At 39.0% G+C, this 27,024-nt stretch overlaps 1 protein-coding gene across 3 annotated transcripts in view; it reads right to left on the bottom strand.

Annotated features, from left to right (window-relative positions):
• The window catches only part of WWP1 (WW domain containing E3 ubiquitin protein ligase 1), a 58,696-nt gene extending 35,130 nt beyond the window's left edge, over nt 1-23,566 (bottom strand). The window contains exons 1-2 of one of the 3 annotated variants that reach the window (XM_051771567.1): nt 23,434-23,566; nt 4,013-4,103 (exon numbers count right to left, since the gene is read on the bottom strand). In XM_051771567.1, the coding sequence (XP_051627527.1) occupies nt 4,013-4,082 (70 nt within the window). In that variant the 5' untranslated portion in view covers nt 4,083-4,103; nt 23,434-23,566. Of the gene's footprint in view, nt 1-4,012; nt 4,104-22,546; nt 22,715-23,433 lie in introns of those variants that run through there. The other 2 variants (XM_051771574.1, XM_051771558.1) reach the window with 2 other exon arrangements.
• Between the last annotated feature and the right edge of the window lie 3,458 nt (nt 23,567-27,024).

Raw genomic sequence — 27,024 nt, 5'->3', positions numbered from 1 at the left:
TTCTGCTTTTTGTACTGCTGTGCTGGCAAGGAAGTTGGGAGTGCATGGGAGGCTGGGAGGAGACACAGCCAGGACAGGTGGTCCTGACTGACCAAAGGGATATTCTATACCAGTGGACATCATGTTCAGTATATAAGAAGGAGGAAAGAGGGGAAGTTTGGAGTGATGCTCTTTGTCATCCCAAGTAACTGCTACATGTGATGGGGCCCTGCTCTCCTGGAGATGGCTGAGCAAATGCCTACCCATGGGAAGCAGTGAATTAATTCCTGGTTTTGCTTTGCTTGTGTGGATGGCTTTTGCCTTCCCTATTAGACTCTTTATCTCAACGCACAAGTTCTCTGGCTTTTACCCTTCTGATTCTATTCTTGATCCCACTGGCAGGCAAGTGAGCAAGTGGCTTCACAGGGTTGGCTGAAGTTAAACCAACAACAACAGAAGTTTAGTAAACTATCTGAAAGGGAGACATGTATCATAGAATCATAGAAATGACCAGGTTGGAAAAGACCTCTGAGATCATCAAGTCCAATCCTTGATCCAACACCACCGTGGTTAGTAGACCATGGCACTAAGTGCCACATCCAGTCTCATCTTAAAAACCTCCAAGGATGGTGAATCCACCACCTCCCTGGGCAGCCCATTCCAATTAGTCTGATTACTCTCTCCGTAAAAAAATTTTTCCTAATATCCAACCTAAACCTCTTCTGGCACAGCTTAAGATCGTGCCCTCTTGTCCTACTGCTGGTTGTCTGGGAGAGGAGACCTATGCCCACCTGGTTACAACCTCCTTTCAGGTAGTTGCAGAGAGTGATGAGGTCTTCCCAGAGCCTCCTCTTCTCCAGGCTAAACAACTCCAGCTCCCTCAGCCTCTCCTCATAGGACTTGTGCTCCAGTCCCTTCACCACCCTCGTTGCTCTTCTCTGGACCTGCTCCAACACCTCAACATTCTTCCTGAACTGAGGGGCCCAGAACTGGACACAGTACTCAAGGTGTGGCCTCACCAGTGCTGAGTACAGAGGAAGAATCACTTCCCTGGTCCTGCTGCCACACTGTTCCTGACCCAGGCCAGGATGCCATTGGCCTTCTTGGCCACCTGGGCACACTGCTGGCTCACGTTCAGCTTCCTGTAAATCCAAACTCCCAGGTCCCTCTCTGCCTGGCTGCTCTCCAGCCACGCTGTCTCCAGCCTGTAGCACTGCAGGGAGTTGTTGTGGCCAAAGTGGAAGACCCGGCACTTGGCCTTGTTGAACCTCATCCCATTGGAATCAGCCCAACTCTTCAGCTTGTCCAGGTCCCTCTGAGGAGCCCTCCTGCCTTCCAGCAGATCAACACTCCCCCCCAACTTGGTGTCATCTGCAAATTTGTTAATGGAATTTCTGGATTACAGTATCCTGAGACATATATGTTAGTTACTTAAAAGTTAGTGGCATGCAACCATCCAAGAGTATAATGGCATTAGCCACAGAGTTTTACTTAATTTCAATTAAAAGGTGCAAACTTAACTCCCTCACATTTGAAAAATCTAGTCTAAGTAATGCATCATGGTTCATAAAAGGGAACTGCTGGCTTGATAAAGATGAAAGCTTAAATGTAGAAAACTAAAAACATAATTCCATACACAGATCATATTATTTCATCTGAAACCATGATATATTTTTAAGCTTTGACAACCTCTACTTCTTCCACATTTTTGTCCATAATTTGCTTTCTAAAAGCAAATACTTTTATTAAAACACAGGTATTTATTCATGATATTCAAGCTTCCTTTTAATTTTCCTCCCTTGTATCTGGTTATGTTTTAAATAAGCTTTGTTAAACATAGAAGGAGACAATTATCATTTTTTGGTTAGGACATCCCTTAAAAAATTATGAATGAGTAATAATAGTAGTAAGACTCCAAAAAGAGCTAACAAGACAGGATATCTCACCAAGCATATTTGAACAAATACTGATGGCAGAGCATGCCTGCAACCTGATGTATCTATTCGAACTCAAGCCACCACTCCATATGAATTTCCTTGTCTGCAAAATGAGTTTATGTTACTTGCTGCCTTTATAAAAGTGTTTTAGGTATAGTTCTTGAAATACAAGTCTGGATTCTACAGCAGCATAAACAAAACTAAACATAAACATACAGTGTCAGTCAGCAATACTACAGTCATAAATTCCTTGTCTCCCACTCCTTTCTCTGTGCTGCCACTGGCATTCCTGTGATCTTGCAATAAAGACTGGTTAGAAAACTAAACCTTCAGAAAACTAATCCTAAATGTTGTACAGACTTATTCCCATTTGATCTTTGAACCACATCGCTTGAAGTCAAGAGAAGGCTCAGTGCCAGAAAAATACAAGACTATTTATGTAAGGAGCAGTTCAGCACAGCACACAAAATTATCATTTTTGTATACACATATCTGAAGTTAGGGGTCATTTGTGAAAGTCAGTTCGCTATTATATATATATACATTTATATATATGTATTTTCAATCTACAGGTGGCTCCACTCTGCTGTTAGTTTTTGCCAGTTTTGATGACTCATCACATTATTATGTGATCCTTACATAAGGTTAGTCAGTTTTAAGGTTCCTGTCTTATCTAATTTCATAAAATATTCATTTTGGGGGACTCTCCAACAACATACTTTTTCTCAGATAACCTAGCCATCTTTGGATCACCCAGTATTATGCATCTTTCTTGAGATGCAGCTTTCATTAAGACGTGGTATCTTATTCAAGTTTTGTCCAAATTTTGTTCAGGATAGTCTTAATATATGCATCCATTCTTACTTCAGAGTTCCCAGATTTCTCAAAATCCCTGGAAAGTTCAAGTTAGTTACCAACAGAATACTTATATACATACATACATACACATATATTCATGGCAGATGTATTTATGCATAGTATCTTAACTATTTGCTGGTAACATTTTCACTTTTAACTGCTGTAACACTGTGATAATTAGCTATAAAATCTGTTTATCTAGATGCATGTTGCTTATATTCAGACCATAAAGAAGTCACAGTTCTGCTTTGCCATCCCACAAAAAGAGCAGCTAAGACTGAAACCGATTCTCACATCCCTGACCACTTCTTATCCATGACCAGCAAAGCAAATAATCTACTTGGTCTGTTCAACATCTATGGAAAAAGTGTCACCATCACAATCAGAAATTTCCAGGATTGTTTGTAGCCTATTGTGTTTACCTTCCAGCAGATGGCTGAATTTTGCCTCAAACTATGAGAACCAGCACAGCAAAAGCAACAAAACTAAACAGTCACAAGAGACAACATAGTAAATTCTAACTGGATAGAAGGAAAAACATTTTCACAGCGATGTGGTTCATACTCAGGAAAGTTGGCAATCTATAGCCTTTGAGATACTGAACATTCAACTGGACAATACCAGGAGCAACCTGATTCAACTTCAAAGGTATCCCACCTTCAGCAGAAAAATGGACTAGGAAATCACCAAGGGTCCCTTCCAACCTAAATTATTCCACTTGTCTGTGTAATCTAACTTGCTGCCCTAAGGATGTTATATAGCAATATTATTTTCAACAAACATTTACCTGACATGTAATGAAACACCTTAATCTTCTGCAGGGCTAGAAAATTTTGTGATCTCCTCCAGTTCTTCTCCACCTTCAGTTACAACATTAGACCCATTTCCAGCTTGGGGTTCACTACAATTGCCAATCTCTTTTGTACAATTTCAGTAATATGTGTTCCCTCTTCAGAATATGTGTTACTAATTATTTGATCCCAAGCAAATTTCCTTGCAATTGTCCCTACTGTTGTATCGAATATCTTATGTTTTTCATTTTTAAGAGAAATTAAACCCTATCATCCAAGTCACTGTATAATCTCTATCTTCTAATCATCTACGTCTTATAGTCACATTTTTAACTGTAACATTCACATTATTAATTAAAATATTAACTATAGTAGTTCATTTTTATATCCATTTCCAAGATTGCTTTTTTAGAATACATGTGTTTTCCTGTAAAATTCACTACTTGCCTGTTACTTGCATCTGTAATCTTCCATTATGGGTGTTACTTGTATCAGATCTTGGTGAGGCTGTGGCCATGTCAGAGGTTTAGGCTTTAGCCTAGAAAGAAAAAAAAAAAGCAAACAGGTAGCTTATTAAAAAGTACTTATCTTTGCATGTTAGCTACAGCTATTAAATAAAATGTTTAACCAATCAACAAGTTACCAAATGTTTTTTATGTATGGCAGAACACATTATTTCATAACAGCAGTTAAAAAAAGCAATCACTTTGGAAATTTTGTCCCATGTTACATCTCTATGGATGTGTATGTTACTTCAGGAACATATACACACATTTACATAGTTTAGAACAACTGTGTAAGGCAAGAAAAGAAATTCAACTATGATATATCAATATTCCTCTCTCTAGAAGATACTCTTATGGTCTGATTTCAGACGAGCAAAGCACCCACAACTTCAAATGAACAAAATGTCTGAAACATTTACATGTTTGAAAATCAAGCTGTCACCAGAACAATACATTCAAGCAGTAACGCGAGTGATTCAGATGACAAACATTTGCATTCTATCCCTAGATTTGCCATCAGCTTTCTACACCACTGTTATCCACCCACAAATCACTTCCCTCCTCTATTGAGACAATAAGCCCTTTACAAGGACTACCCCACTCAGTGACTAAAACAGTGTGTCTCAAATCCCAGCTGGCGCATCTCTTGGTGCATTTGAAGCACATGCAAACAAGCATCACTCCTGTCCTCCTACATTACTACACCTGACACGCATCTAGAAGTAAAATATTCTGTTTCTATCAGACAACTATTTTTTCATGAGCAAAAATACACTTTTCATGATCTGGATGAACTTCCAGATATTTATTTTTGTGTACAGTGATTGGTTTCAATAATAATAATATGGAAACAGTTGTCACTAAACCTTTTTCATTATGTACCTCTGTAAGTAAAAATATTTTGAGTACGTACTTCCAATATGTGTGTATTTATTTATAAATTACATATATATATACTACTGTACTAATACATTCTGTATATATAAAAACAGATGAGCTAAAGATAAAATAAACAGTATTTTTAAACAATATATAATGGTACACAAAACCTTTATGCTATTGTTAAAAAAAAGGAAGGTTTTTTTGTGAGAGTCGTATGATTGAATATGCTTCAGCATTTTTTAAAAAGTTGACTTAACACTTTATAATACAGTGACTTGAATGTCTAGTTTTAAATCAGTTTATTGGCTGTCATAGTCAGAAAAAATAATTTACAAATATATGAGCATCTAAATGAAAGTGCATCACTGGCTACACTTTCTAAATCATGACACTCATTTTTCATTCCCATCCACTAATTATACAAAATTTTTTCTTGAAGTTTGGCCAGTGGAAGGTGTTGCATTTCTATATTTTTAACAAATTTTCAGATTCTGAAACCCTTAATTAAGAGAACTTTTAAACCGGTAAAAGTTTAAAAGTTTAAACTTTTAAACTGCTTCCAAGTTTAAGTGTACAAATATGGGAGGTTTTATAGATGACATGCATCTTTTCTGGCAACAAAAAAATCCCACAGTGGTGTAAACATTTCCAAACATCTATTTTCAAAATGCTCTCTCCATAATATCAGCTTATTTCAAAAAGCAGTCATTTTCTTGCTCATTGTTAAAATGTCACCTTCACTTTCAAGGGAAGGTGTCTTAAGGCTCTTTATTTTCTTTATTTTTTTTAAAATAACTGTTAGTCAGCATACTGCTGACAGTCACCTGTTATCACTGAACAGGTCAATTTGTAACACTTGTCTTTTTGTGAAATAAAACACATAATTAATCATAATAATTAATAATAAAAACATAATAATTAATACATTTTGCAGCTCTTCTAAGCACTTTGCCATGATAACCAGCAAACTTCTGCATGGTACAAAAGATTTTCCTGGTCATTCCCCATGTCATTACAGATTATTGTAAAGATTCTACTATTTAAAGGCCTTGTTTTCATACAATGAACAACAATTATGACATCCTGAAGCATTTTATACACTTATGGCTATAACTTCCTTCTTGCTTACCTATTCATGATGCAGTAAATAAATTCTATATGTGGTGCTCACCTTGTAAACCTTACCCCAGAACCTTTTTCAGTTCAGTAAAATCAGCCACTCCATCTGTGGTTACATTTGTACAGTTTTTTCATTTAAAAAAAAAAATGCTGCTATTGAAGAAGATACTGTTTAGAATTCACTGTTAAGAATATATCTTGTTTGGTACATCTTTCCCTAGTTCTTTGTGAATTTCATTATGGACACAGAATTTAGCAACTCCCGTTAAACGGAGCCACATTACAAACCAAACATGTATACTTTCATCCAGCTGTCAGTACAGCAAGCTTCTCACACTGTGCAATTTTTTTTAACTTGTTTCTTCAAAACTTTGGCAATGTTTTCCAGACATCTTCCAACAGTATCTGCTGACAAAGGAATGCATTTTAGTTTGTCACCACATTGTTTTCCATGTATTATTTCAGACATTTTTACTGCGGCAGGAAGATCAAGTGTATTCCCATCACTATGTGGCTTCTGCTACTGAAAAATCTCAAAAGAGTTTTATATATATCTATCATTAAGTTTAGTGAGATCTTGTAAAGTCTTGGATTGAATATTGACTGGATTGAGCAATGACTAGCATTGCTGAAAAAAATTGTAGACGTCTGTCTTCATGTTCTGGGTACTTAGTTTTTAAATGCCTTGCTAATTGTGATGGTTTCATGCTATCATTAGCTGATATCTCAAGATACAATGTTCTCTTAGGGTGAGGTTCATCATTTATAGTAGTGGATGTAAATCCATATTTGAAATACCCTTCTTAATGAACAAAATTTTTTGGCTGACTTCTTGTCAGATCTAATTGCCAAACGACCAAGAGCTCATACCAGGAGTAGAAGCATCAGCTCTGACATGTTCTTAGTATTCACATTATTACTATTATCTACAATCCATGGTCTCTTTGCAGGATTTTTTTTTTTAAGCTGTTTGCCTATTTTGTTAGAGTTTGTTTGGTAAAAACTAAGTAATATAATCCATAAATCTGCCTAACTGGTCACAAGTGAACTATATCCATTACAATACACTGGAAGTGAATGAAGAAATGAAGGTGCTACTGCTACCTCACCATACTGTGTAATACTAAATCTGCCTTCAGGACACCTCATGTACCAAATGTGACACAGGACTACGTGACATACAGACCAAGGGAGGGTGCCAGTGTAAATATGTGTACTAAAACAAGCTTTATTTCTTTCTTATTTTTCAGATAAAATACGAATCCTAGATTTTCTTCCCACATCTGGCTGGCTGGTCTTGTGCATCTGACTTTGGAGGCCACTGACATGGAAGACATCATAAGAGCAACATATGCAATCAATTCTGAGGCAAGTAAACTCAAATTCTTCACAAGAAACCAAGATCTAGTTCTAAACGTACATTAAAAAATCAGTTTAGGCATACTTTTTTAACTGACAAATTATGATTATTTTTACTGGTGGTTTTTTTCCTGCAACTGTTCAACCTGCATAGATCTAATGGGGTTTTTTTTGTTTTAGTTGGTTGGTTGGTTGGGTTTTGTGTTGTTTTGGGTTTTTTAACTCTATTCCAAGCATGCACAAAGCAAAATAAATGCATAATGAAATAACTAACTAAATAAATAAAGTGTGTCAAAGTCCTCAGGTAGACAGTTTATTGCATAATCTCCTGAGACTTCAGGTTTCAGGTGCTGATTTATCTACCAGGCATACCACCTGCCCTAACCTGAGTTTCTTGCTCTGCTTGCTGCTAACTGCATTTGGCAAACATGTTTGCTAATTTTCTGATAACAGGGAAGTGAGAATTCACTACATTTAGCTTTGCATCTTTCCCCTTGAAGAAAAAAATGACCAATTAGCAATTATTACAATGGACAGCTGATGGAGATAAAACAAAGTTAGGCTTAAGGGTTGGTTGAAGGGCTGTTTATAACTACATGATCGTTTATAACTACATGATGCATCCCATCAACAGTTCCCTGATCTGTTCTGCCCCTGTAAATGGAACATCCTTCTCTAATAGAAGTCTATTTTATGTTCTTGCCAATATGGTACACTCAGGTGCGTTTACACAGCAACGATTACAGTTTCACACTTCCTTTATGTTGTAAAAAAATACTGACATGTCTGTCAAACACTACAAAGTAAAATATATGGAAGTTCAAAAAAAAGCATTTAAACTTTTTAAAATAAACAGAATTTTTTGTCAACAATACATGAAGAAAGTTTTATGTTGTGGTTTCTATTCAAAAGGGCTTTGCTGAACAGACTAAATTAGTTGAACTGACTAATTCTGTTTTCATCATGTACCAAACATTCCAAAGCTGCAGTCCACTCATCCTTGCTTAACTGATTAGGAATCAAGAACTGGTGAGGAATTAAGAGGAAAGTAAACGCTAAATTTTCTCTGAGCCAAAAGAAAACTCATCAATTGTTTTTTCTAGAAACTTCTTTGCCAAGGATATGTCAAAAAAAAAATTATTTAGCCTTCAGTCATCAGTTATTTTCACCAGTAACTATCCAAACTCAGCTACCGACATTTTTAAATTGTTAACCTAAATTATTGCCTAATTTAAATTTAAACTATTGCCTAACCAGCTCAGATGCAGGCTGGTTCTCCTGGGAGACAGCCTGCTCACATGAAAATATTTGTCATTTTCCTTCAAGATTCCTTCTTATACACTGGTTCACACTCACTTGCAGTCAAACACATTTTTACTCCAGGTAAACAAAGCCTTCAGGAAGTTGGCCGAGTTAGATGGTACAAGATGAACTATCTTATCTAGAGTTTTGGACACCTATTACTTCCTAAAGGCTGGTCAGACATATGACAAACACTGCTGCACAAAGATGAGAAGTATAATCCAAAATTTAGCCCCTCAAACTTTGATAGGAAAATTACTGATGCAGACATAGCAGGGGGCAGAGGTGAGGTGGGACATGGGACAACAACTCTATTTATCACGTGGACTGCAGTGGTGATAAAAACAGTATTAATGACACTGTGTAAGGTACTAGTACCGACTATTCAAGAAAAGGACAGGACACAAAAAGCTCTGCTGGGAGAATAGAGTCAATGAAAGAGCAGTCTAAAATTAATAAAGACTGGAAGTAAATGGTGTTGACATAAATGTTTCCATATATCTCAGGTTTCTGGGGGGCAAGGCTGCTGCAGAGAGAGCAGGTATATAGTGTATGAAACGAAGCAGGGACAGTAAAGAAGTCACATAGCAGAAGGACTGACAGACTTGCACAAGGATGGGACTACCACCTTACCTTTTTAGAAGTAAAACCTTTAAGCTGAGAAAGATTTTTAGAAGTTCTACTAGAGATTTTTCAAATACTGAAAATCTAGAAGCTTTAAGGATTAGCAACCTCCTGTCTTTATGATCCAGAGGAAACTATTCCTGCGTGGCCAAAAATAAACAAAATTTCAAGCAAAGAAGTTGTCTTCTCTTGAAGACAACTACATGGCAACTACACCAAGTGAAGTGAAGATATTCATTTGGAGTATTGAGAAGTTTTCATGGTCAGTTGTTATGTCTAAAGCAAAATACTTGTACTTTCTTGATCTAATTTGCAAGAAAGTCTACATGAGGGGAAAAAAACCTGAGTAACAAATTATTTTCTGTGGTACCCACTGCTAAACTTAACTCAGACAAATACTGATAGACTGAAATGCAGGTCTCCACCTTAACAAAATTCTGGGATAGTTTATTAAAATTAAAAACTAACAACTTGAAACTATTTAACAGAATAGCTAGCTACTTTTCAAGATTATAAGATTCCTCCAGATCCCTTCAGTACTTACTTTTTACTAATAGTTTCTCCAATTCCTTAGTTACTGATGAGTTTAATATATATAAATATATATATATATGTTAAAAAAAAACAACAAAACCAATGGTATTCCATGAGACTCATAAATATTACATATGGAAGCAAAAAGATCTGGAAGACTTTAAAGGAGAGTAACATGTACTGTTCAAAACACTTGTAACTGTAGGACACATCTATGCTAATAAGCAATACTGGAAACTTCTTTTTGAGTCAAAGGAGAGGTGCTCCAGTGCCTTAATCCTCTTGATAGCCCTTCATTAAACTCTATCCATCCTGTCCATGTCTCTTTTGCACAGAGATCCAGGTGTGGCCTAACTAATGCTGAATAAAGGGGAAGGATCACCTCCTTCAACCTGACGGCAATTCTTTGTCTAATGCAGCCCAGGACACCATTTGTCATCACCGCCCCCATGGGCACACTTCTGCATCATGTTCAACTTCATGCCCGTCAGGACCCCCAGATCATTTTCTGTCAGCAGAATGTCTTGCTTCTTCCTGTTAAAACTCAAAAGTACTACCAAGACCATCTTCAACTGACAGTGTCCCTTACTCTTTTACCTAGGAATAGTTTACAAACACTCCCCTCACAAAAAAAAAAAAAAAAAAAAAAAAAAACAAAAAAAAACACCAAAAAAAGAAAACAAAAAAACCAGAATTACTTGACACTGAGAGGACTGGAAAAGGACCCAAAAATGTTAATTAGTACTCCAACAAAACAAAGGAGAAGAAAGCTATGAGAATGTCCTCATACTTTCCATTTTCATCAACACACTTTTGAGAGTGAATCTTCAGACCAGCCAAAACAGTCAGGGATACAGAAGCATTTAATTTCCCATCTTTTCACAAAGCCCATAGCACGTACTTGTGAGTATAGATATAGTAGTGTCTTAGGATCTGCTTCGACATTAGTAGAATTTCAGCTTAAGCACTCTCCTTCTGCAAGGTTTATAAGGCCCTGACAATAAGGCAAGACATTAGCTCTTCCTGACAGTTAACTAACAGCTTCTCCAGAGATATTGCAACATTCCTGATACATTGCAAATATTTTGTTACTAAGTTCCAAGTTAGCAACCCTACAGCAAACCTGCAGAGAAATAAATGGAAAGTAAACTGTTACTCTTCTTAAATCACAGAACATCCTGAGATGGAAGAGACCCACGAGGATCACGTCATCCAACTCCTGACTCCACACAGGACTACTTAAAAGTTAAGCAATGTGTCTGAACACTGAACTGGAAACATTGGTCAGTTCCGAGGGTTATGATATCATTGGTATTAGTGAGACTTGGTGGAACGAATCCCACAGCAGGAGTGCTGGGATGACAGGCTACAGGCTGTTCAGGAGGAATAGGTAAGGCAGGTAAGGTGGAGGATATAATCATTGATGAATTATTCTCTAGACAATTAGGGGAAACCTCTGGATTTGTAGCCCTTGTCCTTATATCAACTAATATCGACTGGAAGCACTACACCACTGTGATGAGCAAGTCTTGAAATTCTTGCAGTCTGTAGGTGATAACTTTTTGCCACAAGTAGTCAGTGATCCAACTAGTCCTCCTGGACTGGCTATTTGTGAATACAGAAGGACTCATGAGGAATGTGATGGTTGGTGGCTGTCTTGGCCGCAGTGATCATGAAACAGTCCTGTTTAATTTTATATCCTTCTATGATAAGGCCTCCCACCTCATCAATGAAGGGAAGGTGGTTGATGTAGTTCTTTGGATTTTAGCATGGCTTTTCACACTGTCCCTAACAGCATCCTTCCAGACAAGGTGTCCAGTTGTGGAATGAGGTTCATGGTATGCTGGGTGAAGTACTGTCTGAGGGGCAGAGCTCAAAGTCAAAGGGTTGTACTGAATGGGACTACATCTGGCTGGTGACCTGTCTCAGTGGTGTTTCTCAAGGCTCAGTTCCAGGGTAGTCCTGTTCAACATTTTTATCAATGATCTGGATGCTGGAGTTGAATGTACCGTTTGCAAGTTTGCTGGCTGGAAATTGGGGAGGGAGGTGCTAATTTCTTCTCAGGGTATTCAGGGATAGGACATACAGGAATGGGTCAGCATTGCAGCAGGGGAGGTTCAGGCTTGACATTAGGAAGTATTTATTTATTGAGAAGATGGTCAAACACTGTAACAGGTTTCCTAGAGAGGTGGTCGATGCCCCAAGCCTGTCAGTGGTTAAGAGGCATTTTGACAATGTCCTTAAAAACATGCTTTAATTTGTGGTCAGCCCTGAACTGCTCTGGCAGTTGGACAAAATGATTATTGTAAGTCCCTTCCAATTGAAATGTTTTACACTATTCTATTCTGACAGCTTGGGGCCATGACCACTTCCCTGGGGAACTTGTTCCAGTGCTTGACCACCCCTTTGAGGTCCTTTCCAACATAAATCATTCTATGATTCAGTGAAGAACTTTTTCTTATTAAGCAACCTCACCTTCTATCACTGGACACTAGAAGAAGATCAAAACCTCTGTACCTGCTCCCCCTCATGAGGAAGTTGTAGACAGCAGTGAAGTCACCTCTGGGTCTCCTCTAAGTTGAACAAACCAAATACGCTCAGCTGCTCCTCCTAAGTCATGCCCTCTACTTCTCCTCTGGACAAATTCTAATATTCTTCACACTAGGTCTGATATAAACATTTCTATATTTATCCTTCTTGAGCCAATGTACACGCATTTTCCATCCCTCCACCTCAGGAAATAAATCTTCGTCTACTCACATTGATATGGAAACCAAGCTACATACAAAACTATTTCATTTTCTGTATTTTTCATATGCATTCACTGACCATTGCTACAAATGCTCCAGTACTGATCCATGCATTATCTACAACATATTGCTATCCTTATAGTAAGGTCTAAGAAAAAATATAGTACCATTACCGAGGTTTACAAAAAAATGTATTTCGAGGTGTTATGCAAGAGGTCCAAACAAATGTCAGACTACGATTGCATTGCACACATCTGCCTGTTCTGTTCTGCCTTATACTTGGACTAGCAAGTACCTTTTTAGCCTTTTTTTTCCCAAGCAAATGTCACATGCATGACTCATATTGTCCACCTGCCTCTTCCCCCTCTTCCTTTCATCTCCATCCCTCTAAGTGAATTTGTTCACCACCAGATTCAGTTAAAATAAACTGAGAAGTAATATCCTCTGATACACTAAGTTCCCATGAGTTTCACAAAGCTCAGTAGTGCAGCAGAGGAAAGAGACACAATTTCATGTGCTTGCTGAGCAAAGGGCTGCATCGTGAGCTCAAGCTATCTAAGCTGCTCACTCAAAGGCTACACAATCACCACAGACCACTCTGAATCAGTCTGAGCTGGAGTGGTGCACAGTCACTTTTTTACTACAAGTAAGAAAGGTCTAGAACAGCAGATGAAGAAGAGAATTGTAATGGTTAAGAAAAATCTGAATGGAACCTAGTTCCACTGCTCACAGAATAACTTAGAGTAAAATATTTAGGGTACACTTTGCTTGTGAATTTTAATCACAATGATGATCCTAGGTCCTACCACAATATCAAATAATGAAAAATATCCTAATGCCTCCTCTGTGTATTACAGATAAGATCACACACACAGTGAAACAAATCCTGTAAACAATTCTGGAGCAGAACAATGGTAGTTAAAGGCCAACAGTCCAATACACATGTCAAGAATTCAGGGAAGAATCTTTTCTCCTTAATTCTAATATCTAGCTGAATAGTCCTCATATCTTCAGAAATATATAATATGCTAATTACATGAGTCTTCAGCCTCTCTGAGTTGTCTTCTGTTATGGGCAATCCTAATGCTTGGTATAAATTACTGTTCATCAGACTTGCATCAAGAGAAAGGTAAATGTATTAAGATAGATTGTTAAAATATGGGTAGATTGTAGTGTACCTACACAGCAAACAGAAAATTTTACCCTAGTTACATACAGTAGCTCCATATTAAATTCAACTCTATAGGTAACATATTATAACAAAATCGAAATGGAGAAGTGTGAGCTTCAGAACAGGCAGGCAGCCTGAGCACATACCAAGAGTGCCCAGATAGCTTATAAAATCCACTCACAGGAATTCGTGCCTGTCACCACCACCTTATTAGTTACAACAGCCTCGACTAGTGTGAGTACATCTCTACTGCAGCCACAGCAAAATTAGCAAACATAAAACAACATCAAAGATGTTAACCAAGAGCGCTGCTGTTAGTGTTACAGCACTCCTCCCCCTTGTTTTTATGGGGATATGAAGAAACCATGACTAAGGAATACCAATAATGGGAAATACATTAGTACTGCCCTACAAAATAGTCTCCCAGCCTCCCCATTGTTGTGGTAAGTCAGTAAGAGACAACGATTCAAAGAGGGGAAGAGAAACCTACTCAGTGTTATGAAATAAAGTGGAAGAAAGGGTCTTTGCACACTTTTTGTCAGTAAGACATTTGATGTGATCCACCTCTCACCAGTAACTTTATCTCAAAAAATAGCTCAAAGAGGTATAAGTAGAATTCACTGCATGTTCTCACTCTCTTTCCTCTGAATATTTGATTTTTTAAAAGTGCTATGCAAGGCTCTTTCCAGCTGTCAATCTCAGCAGTGTTAAACCACTAAAACATGTCTGTCCTACTTCCAATCACAGACTGCACTGATCTTACCAATTACTACCTGAGAGCACTCACCCAAGCACTTTCACTTATTTTTTCAAAAATAGCCCTTCAGTCTCTACAGTTCTAGAAAATTCAACTTGATCCTTACTAAGACTCCCGGCGGTTAAATAATACTCACTTCTTAAAACAGAGTTGCCTGCTTCTGCTTATTATTTTCTAATGCAATTCTAATTTGAGTTTATCTGATTCCAAAATTAACTATATAAAAATGACAAGCTGAGAACATGAAAATTAATAAAACCCAAGTCTTACCAGAAAAATCCAAAGCTTGATTTCTCAAGGGTCAATACTGGACCAAAGTAATACACTGCATATTAAGTTTAACACAACATTACAAAAGAAACAGTGGATTATAAGAAAACATAATCTCACAAGGGTCAGTATTCTTTCTAGTGAAAAGCTGAAGTCTAAGTTATATAACTGGAAATTATTAACAGTTTATTCTTGAAAGCAACACTGACTAGAAACCAGGTGAACACAAAAAGTGCACAGAAAAGACCATCCAACTCCCCACTGAAGGATGTCAGTTTTCAAAATTATTCCCTTATTCATGTTGATTTTCAAGGGACTTTTGAGGGTAGATACCAGAGACAGAGGAAACACAAGCAACAGAAAAGCACCTCCAGGGTCCTTTATCCAAAAAACATACACTTGCATCATATGGTCAACATACAGGTCTTTCAGCCTGAAGAGTACTAAAAACCCTTAGTCATTATCTAAGTCTTCTTCCATATGAATCTGTCATCCTTGCTGTCCTTTTTTGTACCTTCTCCAGTTATACCTTAGAGCTTTTGAGACAGGGCAGAACATGGCAGAGATTAAAAAATGCACAAAGCATTCATTCAAGCTAGGAATGCACTGTGGATACAGATGATGTTGCCTGTTTTATTCTTTATTCTATTTCTACATCTTCTACATCAACCTTTGAAACCACCACTTTTCAAGCCATGAGGTGTCAATAAACATTTGGAAAAATGTTCTTACTTCCCCTCTATTAACAGAGAGAGACTGAAACACAAAATTTTCAAATATGCAGGAAAATAAGCCCAAAGTATATGTCTCGGCTAATACAGATTTATTTAATCTAATTTTAATTTCTTATGGCCTTTAAAGTTTTGAAACTGAAGCAACCAGTATAATAGATTTATATAAAGCAGACAAGAACAGCAATCAACTCTGAAAGCAAGCTGTCCCTCACAGTTATATTACAAAATATATATATATGTATATGTGTGTGTATATGTGTGTATATATATATATATATATATATATATATATATATATAAAATCATTAAAAAAAACTAACAAAGAAAGGCTTTAGTGGGCAGTCTAGACTAACTTCACATAAAAACTATTTAAAAATGCACTTAAGTTTATTCTCTGAAGTACAATCTGTATGATCTTTTTTATTAAAATCCCTATTACTTAGCAATGGATTTTCTCCTTGTCTGTATAACAATCTACTCCTTCTTTTGAATCATACATCAGCCAATCTCAATTGAATTGTGTAATAATTACTTCTTGATAGACTACTTTCCTCAATTTTTCAAAGTGTGCTCTAACGTTTCCTTGCTTAGTTTTATGACACAGGGTTAAAAGCACAGGCGGAACTTCATACATATTCTTTTCAAGGTTCTGTGGGCCTCTGCTAGAGGCCTCTCTTCCTTCATTTTTCTTAATGCTAAAAATTAACAATATTTTGCATTTTGCACAGGAGCAGTACTTTTCTTATAGTTTTCTCCTCAATTAGTTATTTTTTCCTAATCACAAATGGAATACAAACAACAAAGAAAGCAAATAGTCCAAAGAGCTAAAGCTGGGAGATCCCCAGAACCATTTGCCATAGAATTAATTGGAACATTTTCAAATACGCTTGTGTAAGTAATATAAAAATTACATGCAAGCTAGTATATGTTATATTCCGAACACATTCCAATATTCAGTTTTTTATTCCATTTCTGATGGTACATTTTCAGAAAACAATTCATAACTATTTACACCTCATTTTGAACAATGGTTGCAGCTACTCCTTCCAACACACCTTGTCTCCTAAGTTAACACAAAAAATGTAACTACCACCAAATATTAAACTACTCACTGTCATTTCCATCGGAAGGTTCAGCTTCCATTACTCAGTAAATAATTTCACTATCTACAGATTTTGCCAGTTCATTAGCAGCAGACATTTGTCATATTACAAACTAAGATTCCAACTAGTTTTCTTCTGCATAGCAATTCCTTTAACAATACAGTTTAACTCACCATCCCATGACAACACATTTTGTCAACAACCTCTCACAAGACATTCGACCAGGGATTTACTTTATTTTATTTTGAAATAACACACTGATATCAGTCTTCCATCAGATTTTTAATACTAACTGAATTTTTCCTGTCCTTATAATTGACATCCACAAGTCAAAACACATTTCTTTTTTTCCCTTCTTTTTTTTTTAAAGCCCAAAATCTTTCCAGCTACTACAGTAAGACAGCGATCATTTTTAAAAGAGATAACTGTAAGAAGTTAGCTGGAAGTGGAAATAAATTATGCCAAGAATGGAGGAATAAAGGGAACTGAAATTTAAGAAAAAGTAGCTTCCACACTTCTAACCCGAGGGGAAAAGGGAAGTTTGGCAATCATATTACTCTTCATCTTCTATTGAGCTTTCCTCAGATATATTTTATTTTGCTTTCTGATTGTTACAAATAGATACTCTTATGTCATTGTAGATGCTAAGAAATACAAGAAAGCTAATTTTGGCATACTAGTTAGTAAAAACAAGGTCATCTTTTAAGACTAATGTATCATACATAATCTGTTCAGCAGTTTTAGTTCGTCCCTACAAACAACAAAAAAAATCTTACTGAATTTCTCAAGAACTAGCAGAGCACTGTGTTTCAAAACTGAACATGTGTTATTTTTTTCAGTTCTAATGTCCAAGAATATTATGCAATTTTACAGATTATCAACTTTATCTTTCCTTTTTTACTTTACCCTTTTGTAAAACTACAGCTCCTTTGGTTTGATCTATACTGGGAAATCGTTGGCTACCTTGAAATGCACACACAATCCAAAGTCTCTCGTATTTTTCACCCACCCGTATGAGGAGCAGATAAAACTTTTTTAGTTGTTTCTTTTTTTAAAGGCCTCTCCTGCTAATCTCCTGCTCCATTTAGAAGCTTATAGCAAAAAATCTGGGTTAGAAGCCCCAGTAACTAGAAATGTGCACAGAATATCCTCTGTATACTTCTGTCTATGCTCACAGTAGCACAGACAAGAGCTCTCCTCTGCCCACTTCAGGCTGCAAGGCAAAGATCCTTAAATTCATAAACCAGAATTATTTTGCTGTTTATCTTCAAAATGTGACTTCCACTTCTCATTGGCTTTTATATTGCTTTCTTCCATCTCCACAATGATTTTCTGCAAAAAAAAGTCTAAAATCCTAATGGAATAAAAGTACATGGGAATAATTTTGTGCCATTTGAACTACTTGACGAGGTCAGTTACTAACATGCATTTATATTCCCAAAGCCATTTACACATAAGACAAATCAAGAGACTGTTCTACAGTGTTTTCATAAACAGACGATTACATTTGAAAAAAATTGTTCCAAAGTGATTTGGGCCAATGAAAAATTTCATGTATTAGACATCAGAGGTTGAATTTCATCGCAAAAGAAAAGACTATTGGCTGTACTAGTTACATCACTCCAAGTTAACATCCTCACTGATGTTAAGAAGTCTTTAGGTTTTGAACTGGTTACATTTAAGTATGCTCAGGTCCTAGCCACTTAAAGCAGAACATAAGCATCTCTAACATATTCCAACAAAAAGAAAAGGGTGATTAATAAAAGCCCAAGAATTTATTCTGCTTTGTTAAATACATGCTTCACTCCAATTTTTATTGAAGACTTTATTTTAGTCAAAAGCCCTTACATAGTAACACAACCAGCACAGCTAATTTCAGCTGATTTTTCAAAATCAGCAGAATTCAAAAGTTAAATCCAAAGCCATATTCTCATTTAACAGGATTTTAATGCTTTTTTTTTGGCAATACTGAATTACCAAACGGTACATTATATTATATTAAGAATTTACACGAACCTAAACATTGACTAAGGGAAGAGGGAATTAAAAAAAAATTGTTTCTTTGCCACACATATGCTGCTAGAGCAACACAGTCATGTAAACCTGCAATGATTAATTGCTTCATGCTATATGTGTAATAGTTATTAAGTCCTACATATAATAGAAACTCAAAGGTTTTCCTGACATACTTTCCCTGCAATGCTAAGAAATTTAAAGTAAAAAATCTAGCACCCTGTAAATATTTCTGACATATTATAGCCACTCTGACAGGTGATCATTTCTCTGGAATCTCCAGTGCTCCTCTGTAAAGCAACACCACATTTCCAAAACACAGCTAAACTTAAGTCTGCTTCTGGTTAAACTAGCAGGTCCTCAAACACAGCAAACGCATATCCCAAGCAGAAGGAATTAGAACTTTTCATTTACAGAAAGCAATGAAAAACAAAAACTCCTTCTTACTCCTTCTTAAAAAGTATTGTAGTAAATTTTAGCAAAAACCATGCAATGTCACTGTTCTACAAGGGAAAGAAAATAAGCAGGTGCACCACTCTAGGACCTGTTCTTTTCTACAAGCCTTTGGAATGCCTCTTCTAGACACTCCCAACTCCTGCTGATGGGGAAGAAGAGGTTTCTCTCTTGAGCCATATTAAGTTCCTTCAAGAAAACAGAGGTGATACTTCCAATTGTCCTTACCTATGGGCACTTTGTCACCACAGGAAAACGTCAGCAGATTATGATAAATCTGAACAAACACCTACACAGAGAAATGGGCTACTGATGCAATGACAACAAACTTTTAAAGAAGGACCCAGATGTAATCAGCTCCTACCCTCTGCATTTGGACACAGACCAAAGCAATATGAAGGAATGCCACTAAGCATCACTTAGCTCAGAATTCAAAGGAAGAGTTCAGCAGTTCTGGTTTACAAGTTTCGTAAGGACAGCAAAAATGACAAGATCTTGGTTAATACGACACTACCATGGAAACTGGGGAGCCTGCCCCAGTTGACACACTTTCATACAGGAAGGCACACTGGAACAGCTTTTCTGATTTTGAGTTGCTATGCAATTGCAGGTGAATGTTATCCTGTGCAGGAGCAATTACGTGCAGTACTAACCCAACTTAAAAGATATGACATTTTTATCAGTAGCTTCACTCCTTCTCTGCAGTCTTTATGAAAAAAGAGTAACTTACAAGAATCACTTAAGCACAGCTTGCAGCTAGGACTTATTTTTGTTTATTATTCCATCCATTACCTCACTACGCCTTCACACTTCATTATCTATAAATTCTAAAATGAATTTGGGGGTTTTTTTGGGGGGGGGGATTTAGGTTTTGGGGTTTTTATAAGCTAACAATGACTGTTTCCTGTAAGTGCATAAAGAGTAGTTATTTCCAATTAATAAACGTGGCTTAGGCCATAATTTTTTTATTATGGCACCTTAGTTTTCAAATCTACTGTTTTAATGGCATAGGAATACTGAACATGAGTAAACTGAATGCAATACCAACTTCCTGTCATAGATCCTTACCTCTGATTCTTCTTTGTGTCCAAGACCCAGGAGAAATGTCTTTCCACACACATTGTTTCATGAGAAACAACAGAGAAGTGGGTAAAAATTCCAACTTATCAAAATTTCCAACTTCATATGGAAAGATAAGAAGGAAAAAAGAAAAGCAATAAAACTAGCAAACATATCACCTTCTTCCAAGGGTTCCACAGACTCAGGAAAAGGGGTTGGCTCTGAAATCAATCAGTATTCCTGTGATTTAAGAAGCACTTGAAGACAGGTGATTATTTAAACTTTAGTGCCAACACTTAAACAAAAACATACTGGCTGACTTAAAATGTTTTTTCATTGATGTTTAGTAACAAATGTAAACTATTCTTCAAAAAAAATAATCCAAATTCTTTTGGTAATGAAATGTCCCATGTTGAGAGATTAAATCAGTCCCAGGTATGTAAAACTACCCCTAAGTTTTCAAGTATAATAGTGAGTTTAAGGGAATTATTCTACAGTATCATCGGAGAAAGTCTACTGACAGTATTAAGTTGGTGAACCTAGAAGCACTTTAAAATACAGCTCAAAATACATATTGAAAAGGTAAAAAAGGGGTTCTAAACCCACAGTTTCACAAGCAACATCAACTGAAAATATTTCTAGTTGCCCCATTTGAAAGCATCTTTATCAAGAGTCCAGGTAAATTGTGCTTCTGCAGCCCTAAGATTTTTCTCAGAATGATGAAAACCCCTGCAGATGTTTTCTCTATGCAAAATTTCTTTAATCTTTATTAGTATTAAAATCAACAAGAAACAATAATTCAGTTTATACCTTGACCAACACAGACTCACAGAAGGCAGCATACAAAATTTAAAAAAAAATAAACAACCAGTCCAAGTTAGTAAAGCATTATCACAGACAATAATAATCCGTTTGTTTCTATATCACAAAGGGATTAAACCAGAATACCAGTTTGAAGGGGAGACTCATTACTATGAAGGCCATACCGTCTTTCACATGTATGATCCTATATAACCCAGCTACCTGCAGTGGGTGACTGCATCACCTAGTAAGTCAGTATTATAAGACTTGCATAACCTGAGTTTTTTTCAATGCACAATATCCTGATGACTTACTATATGACACAGGTGCCCTGAGAAAATACAACTGAAATATAAATACCTCTTTTTACTGTTTCACCCAAACATCAAAGAGCTCCCATTAAAATGATGAGGTGGTGTTAAGTCCTTTTCTTTCTTTGATATATAGTTTAAACATTTACAGATCTGGAAGCAGAGCTCCTAGTTAAACTGGGATGAGAATTGGTATCGTTCCAAAAATAAGACAACTACAAATAAAATCAAGTAAGTAAACAGTTGGATTGAGTTGTAACATTTTGCAACAACGTAAACAAAGATAAATGACACAAACAGGTCTTTTGAGATCTTGAATTCACAGTCTGCTCAGCCAAACACCCATCATGAGGGCCCCGAGAGACAAGCAGATACCGATAATCTGAGCGGTGCCCGAAACCACTTCGCGCCCCACCGTGCCCTCTGCCTCTGAGCCGAGGCACACTTCGGCACTGTGAGGAGTGACAGCAGTGCACTGGAGAGGGGAAACGGCTCTTCACCTCCTCCCTGCCCGGCTTCACCAAAGGAAGGTGAACTGAAACGTAACAATATCCTTCTCCTGTTTTCACCCGGCAGATAAGCAAGCGGGGGCCGGCCGTGGAACTGCCTCACTGACTCCCGGCCACTAAAGCCTCTCGCAATCCACTCAGCGTTGACACAGGTCAGGACTCAGTCCTCAGTCACCCTCGCAAAGGCCGTAGACAGGAATAAACAAGGTTATTCGCCTGACACCGGACACCGCCGACACTCTCCCTCTCTCTCCCCCCGCCCCACACCTCCACAGACTCAACATAGCCCCGACCCTCCCTCCCATCGCCAGGTGCGGGCCCAGAGGCCCTGAGCCCTGTCCAGACTCGAGCCAGGGTGGGAGACGGCAGGGAAACACAACAATCCTCCGGGCACCATATGGGGCATCCGGAGGGGAGAAGCAACAGCCGCCGCCCCCCGCCAGCAGAGCCCGAAGGGTGCGACGAGTTGCACTGCCGGAAAAGAGAGACCGAGACCTCAGTAGAGCTCCCTTCGCCATTTTAGCCCCCACGCCCATTCCCCTCCTCCCCGCCCCTCGGTGACAGGGGCAGCTCGCACCCGTCCAGCGCCCACCCCCCTGCCCCTGCCGCCCCCGCTCCCCCACGTCCGAACGGCGGCGAAGAGCGACGAGAGCGGCAGCCGCGTTTCTGCCGGGCCAGACGGCAAGCCGAACCGGCTGCGGCACAGCCGGTTTTGTTCTCTTACCGTGGCTCGCAGCCTCACAGCTGCTGCCGCCTCCTTCTCCTTCCTCCCACCTCTTTCTTCTTCTTCGTCGCCTCCTCGCCGCCGCGGCGGCTCCTCACCCCTCCGCGCCGCGCTCCGCCGCCGCCACCGCGCAGAATGATGCCATCTCACAGCGGCATCGGCGGCTCCTGCATAACAGCCCTCCTCCCGCCGCCGCCCCTCCTGGTGCTGCTCCTGCTTCTGCTGCTGCTGCCGCTGCTGCTCCCGCCGCTCCTGCTGCTGCTCCCGCCGCTCCCGCCGGGCGCCCCCGACGGCCGAGCCAGCCTCGTGCGCGCGCCCCGGGCACGGGCAGTAGGAACTTGTGGAGCTGGAGCTGGAGCCGCCGCCGCCCGGGCGGGAGGGCCCAGTCGGCACCGAGCAGTGCGCAGCGGCGGTGGGAGGGAGGAGGCGAGCCTGAACCGAGGCTCTTCAAAGGGGACAGGGCTTATTCCTAGCGCCTGCCCCGGGCTGAACCAAGTCGGGCGCCGCGGCGGGGAGAAGAACCGAGAGCACGGAATCGACCTCGGGGGAGGCGGGGTCGGGCTGCAGCGCCGGGGCGCCGTGCGCGGGGCAGAGCTGCTGGGGCAGGATAAGGAGGGTTCCCGGTAGTCGCTGCCCCCCGAGAAGGCTCCTCTGCGGCGGCGGCCACGAGAACCAGCACACCCCGGTGCTGTGCGAGCGATAAAGGCGGGGGGTGTCTCCTCCACCCGCCTCCCGCCCTCCCTCCCGGGCCGCGCAGGCAGGGCGGGCTCCTGTGGGAGGCTCAGCCGTCGCCGTGACAGGAGCCACTGTCCGGCTGGCAGCGGGTTCCCTCCGGCTGGTCCCCGTCCTCCGCCGCCGGACCTCTCGTCCCTCCCTAAGTAACTTACCCTTTCCCGTTCTCGGGCGGGCGGATGTAGGCGGGGGAGAGGCAGCTCTCGCAGCCCTCGACGGTGGCGGAGAGGCCGCTCGGCTGCCCCGCTGCAGGGCGAGACACCGCCCGCCCCACGGCACCTCCGGCAGCCGAGCACGGGGACGGCTTTCCCCTTACAGGAAGCTGAGGCATTCCCTGCGGATTTGCAAACCTAGAAGTACTTATATGCACAAACATGTGAGGCTGAAGCTGTGCCTTACACTGAAGATTAATGAACTTTGGCTTCGTACCGTACCACCGTACTGCTGGGTAGGCAGTGATAGCGTGAACTTTCGGGCATAAACAAGGCCTTTGAGTGGTTGTCACAGAAAGTCCAGTACCACTGTTAATTGAAAGGAACAAAAGCTTATAGTATGAGACCCTGGAGCAACTTCCAGCCAAGTCTGGTATTTTATTATTCGTCAAAAACAACATGGGGGCCAGCAATCTGATTTGGGCATGTAAATTCTTTCATGAAACAAAAGGAATGCTCTTATAAGTACTACTTTTGAACCTATTCATTCTTCATAGAAAATATATAGGAAAACCACAAAGTTTGGAAAAGGAAGAAACATTATGTACAGTTCAACTTTTAAAAGTATCTTAGACTATTATAGAAGAAAAAAAATACTAGTCTTTTCTTGACTGGTAATACTAGTACAAGTGCCTGAAAACTGTGATGATTTAAGTTTTTACATGCAGCAAATATAACAGAATACGTGAACTCATAAAATCCAGCATGAGAAGTAAAACTAGCTGTTTACAGTTAACAACCTAATTAATCCATCTGATTTACAGAATTCAGGAAATACTGTTTTCTGTACAACTAAAGCTTACATTTAAAGAAAATTAGAGTCCCTCTTTTGTTCAGAGATTGTCCAAAATTAGGTACTTGCTTACTGCATGGGACTACTTTTACAATCTTTTGGTAGCACTTTGAAAATCTGCCACTAAGCTTCATCTCTCTTTCCTGCCTATTTGTTTTTCTGACGTAAAGCAGCCTAATTGAAATGGATGCAGCATTACATTCCCAGCCACAAAGGGTGGGTGAAGGTGTAAATGGCAATATTTCTATCTCTGGTCTTTGCATAAGATGTTAATTTCTCTACTGCTAGGCTTTGCTTGTTACTAATGTCAGTAATCTGATACTGATACTTCATGAAAAGTATCAGTATTATTTCTTAAAATCTGTGTAAAATTTCGAAGTGCTTCTTTCTTGCCTTATGAAGTACAAAAGTGTGTAGTGACTTGAAACAATACTTTATACACAAGTTATGGTCTTCTCTGGTTGCCTCCTCCCATTTTCAAAACAAATTTTTTCATACATTTGTCTCACTTGGGAGAACAGTGACATTCCAAGCGTTCTTCCCTCTTAAAAGATATTTGATACACTAATAAATGCAAAATGTCACAAGTTTGGTTTTAAATGTCTTGCAAAACCTCAAGATTTTTTAATTTTTCCAACTTCTTTTAGAGCAGTAGGTAATGGAAACATTGAATCATAAAACGGGTTGGATTGAAAAGGACCTTCAAGTTCATCCAGTTCCAAACCCCCTCCATGGGCAGGGATGCCTTCCATTAGACCAGGTTTTACTCAGAGCCCCATCCAACCTGGCATTGAGCACTTGCAGGGGTGAGGCATCCACAACTTCTCTGGGCAACCTGTTCCAGTGCCTCACAGTAAAGAATTTCTTCCTAATATCTAATATAAACCTACCTCCCTCTGGTTTAAAGCCATTCCCCCTTGTCCTATCACTATATGCCCTTGTAAAAAGTCCCTCTCTGGCTTTCTGGTAGACCTCTTTAGGTACTGGAAGGTGCTATAAACTGTCACCTTCTCTTTTCCAGGCTGAACAATCCCAACTCTCTCAGCCTGTCTTCATAGGAGAGGTGCTCCAGCCCTCTGATAGTATATAAATACATAATGGTTAAAGGTCACACCTTGAAAACTTGCTGAAAACATCTAAGTTATGCTTAAGAGTTATACTTGTACACTTGTATCTGAGAAAGTGCAAATACAGTTGTCTTCATTTTGCAGATAAACACCTTGTTTTGGTTTCGTCTGTGCTTTGGCCAATAAAGATTACATATTTTATCATATAGTGCTGAAGGCTAGGAGGGATTAATGCAGGTTTGGTGTCCTCATTGCCTCAGAGCTTTGTTCTTTATAGGGTGAAATACAGAGGGTTTATTAACCCCTTGGTTACCCCTTTGGAGGGTTAACCTCGCAGAAGGTCTTAGAAGCCCCGAACTTACCAAAACAAAGCAATCACCATTGCAACTTTGCAAAAGGCTCTGCATGGAGATTTTTTTTTTTAAATAAATATGAATACCTTCTATACACAATATTCCTGAGATAGTCACTTACGATACTATTGAAAGTTTTTAACGGCGTCTCCTTTTGTGTCTTTTTGATATTCCTTTTTTCTTTGCAAAGTAAGGAGAGTTTTGGAGAACTTGGATTCAGAACACATATCTATAAAATAGACTGCAGAATACACTGAGTTTATCTTTAGATTTTGATAGATCTTTTCTGGCATGCTAGAACAATATACATTTGATAAGCATGGATTTTAGGACTGGCTATTGCAAAATCTAAGTTTTAAAAGACTAGAGCATCCACTGACTGGACTTGTATCTTACCTTTTCAGTGATAGTTTCTGCTGTTGTAACTGCATGCAGAGGATTGGCAGTGAGAACTGCTGGCCTGAAAGTGGAAGGTCCAAGTGAATGGCAGTAGTTTTGCTCAAAATATACCTCTGGAGAACTCTTCTAGAACTTAATAGGGAGTGAACCAGTAAAACTGTGAATTAATGCCTTTATTAGCCCATAAAAATACTAACAATCATATCTACTTGTATTTCTGTTTTTCTTTGATTTTTCTAACATCTTAGAAAAACAGAAGTTTTAAAACTTCCATAGAAAAGTGAAAGTGAAGTGTAATAATTCAACTTCCTTAACAGTAATGCAGTAGTAAAAGATGAGGCTGAAACCAAATCTTTCTGCCTTTAATAGATTCAAATACAAGCTGATTTTCCCTGAGCAGAGGCAAGCAGAACTAATCTGAATATATGTGTGATTTCTGTTTGAAATGATCAGTTTTATATAACAAGTCTTAAATGCTTATTTAGCCCTAATGTTCCAAATGTTAAAAATTCAAAAAGCAGTATCTATGGAGAGTAGGGGGAAGATTTCCCTGGTAATTGTTGAGTTTTTTACATTACTATTACAAAACTCATACAGAGTAATAAAATTTTTGGATAACTTTCTTTGGACCATATTAAAAAAAATACTGTCTAAACCATCTGAACTGCGGTTTAAATAGTACTTAAATTCTACCTTCTAAAGCACAAGCCGCAAAACCCTGTAGATGTCGTCAACCAAGTCTGCCAGTGGATGTAGTCGGTGTCCATAGACATGTGCAGTGGGCCCCTAATATCTTCACTGCAGCAAAAGAATGGCTGCTTAACTTAAGCCTAGTTTGTTTGGGGCCTGGGTAGTGCTAGTAGGTTAAGGGTGTGTCCAGTACAGAAAAGTTCTGAAATCAATACCAAGTACAGAAGTTACA

This window comes from Manacus candei, unplaced genomic scaffold (assembly GCF_025592945.1).
Source record: "Manacus candei isolate 608988 ecotype Guabito, Panama unplaced genomic scaffold, ASM2559294v1 h1tg000008l, whole genome shotgun sequence".
Lineage (NCBI taxonomy): Eukaryota > Metazoa > Chordata > Aves > Passeriformes > Pipridae > Manacus > Manacus candei.
This window is presented reverse-complemented; position numbering and strand designations above follow the sequence as displayed.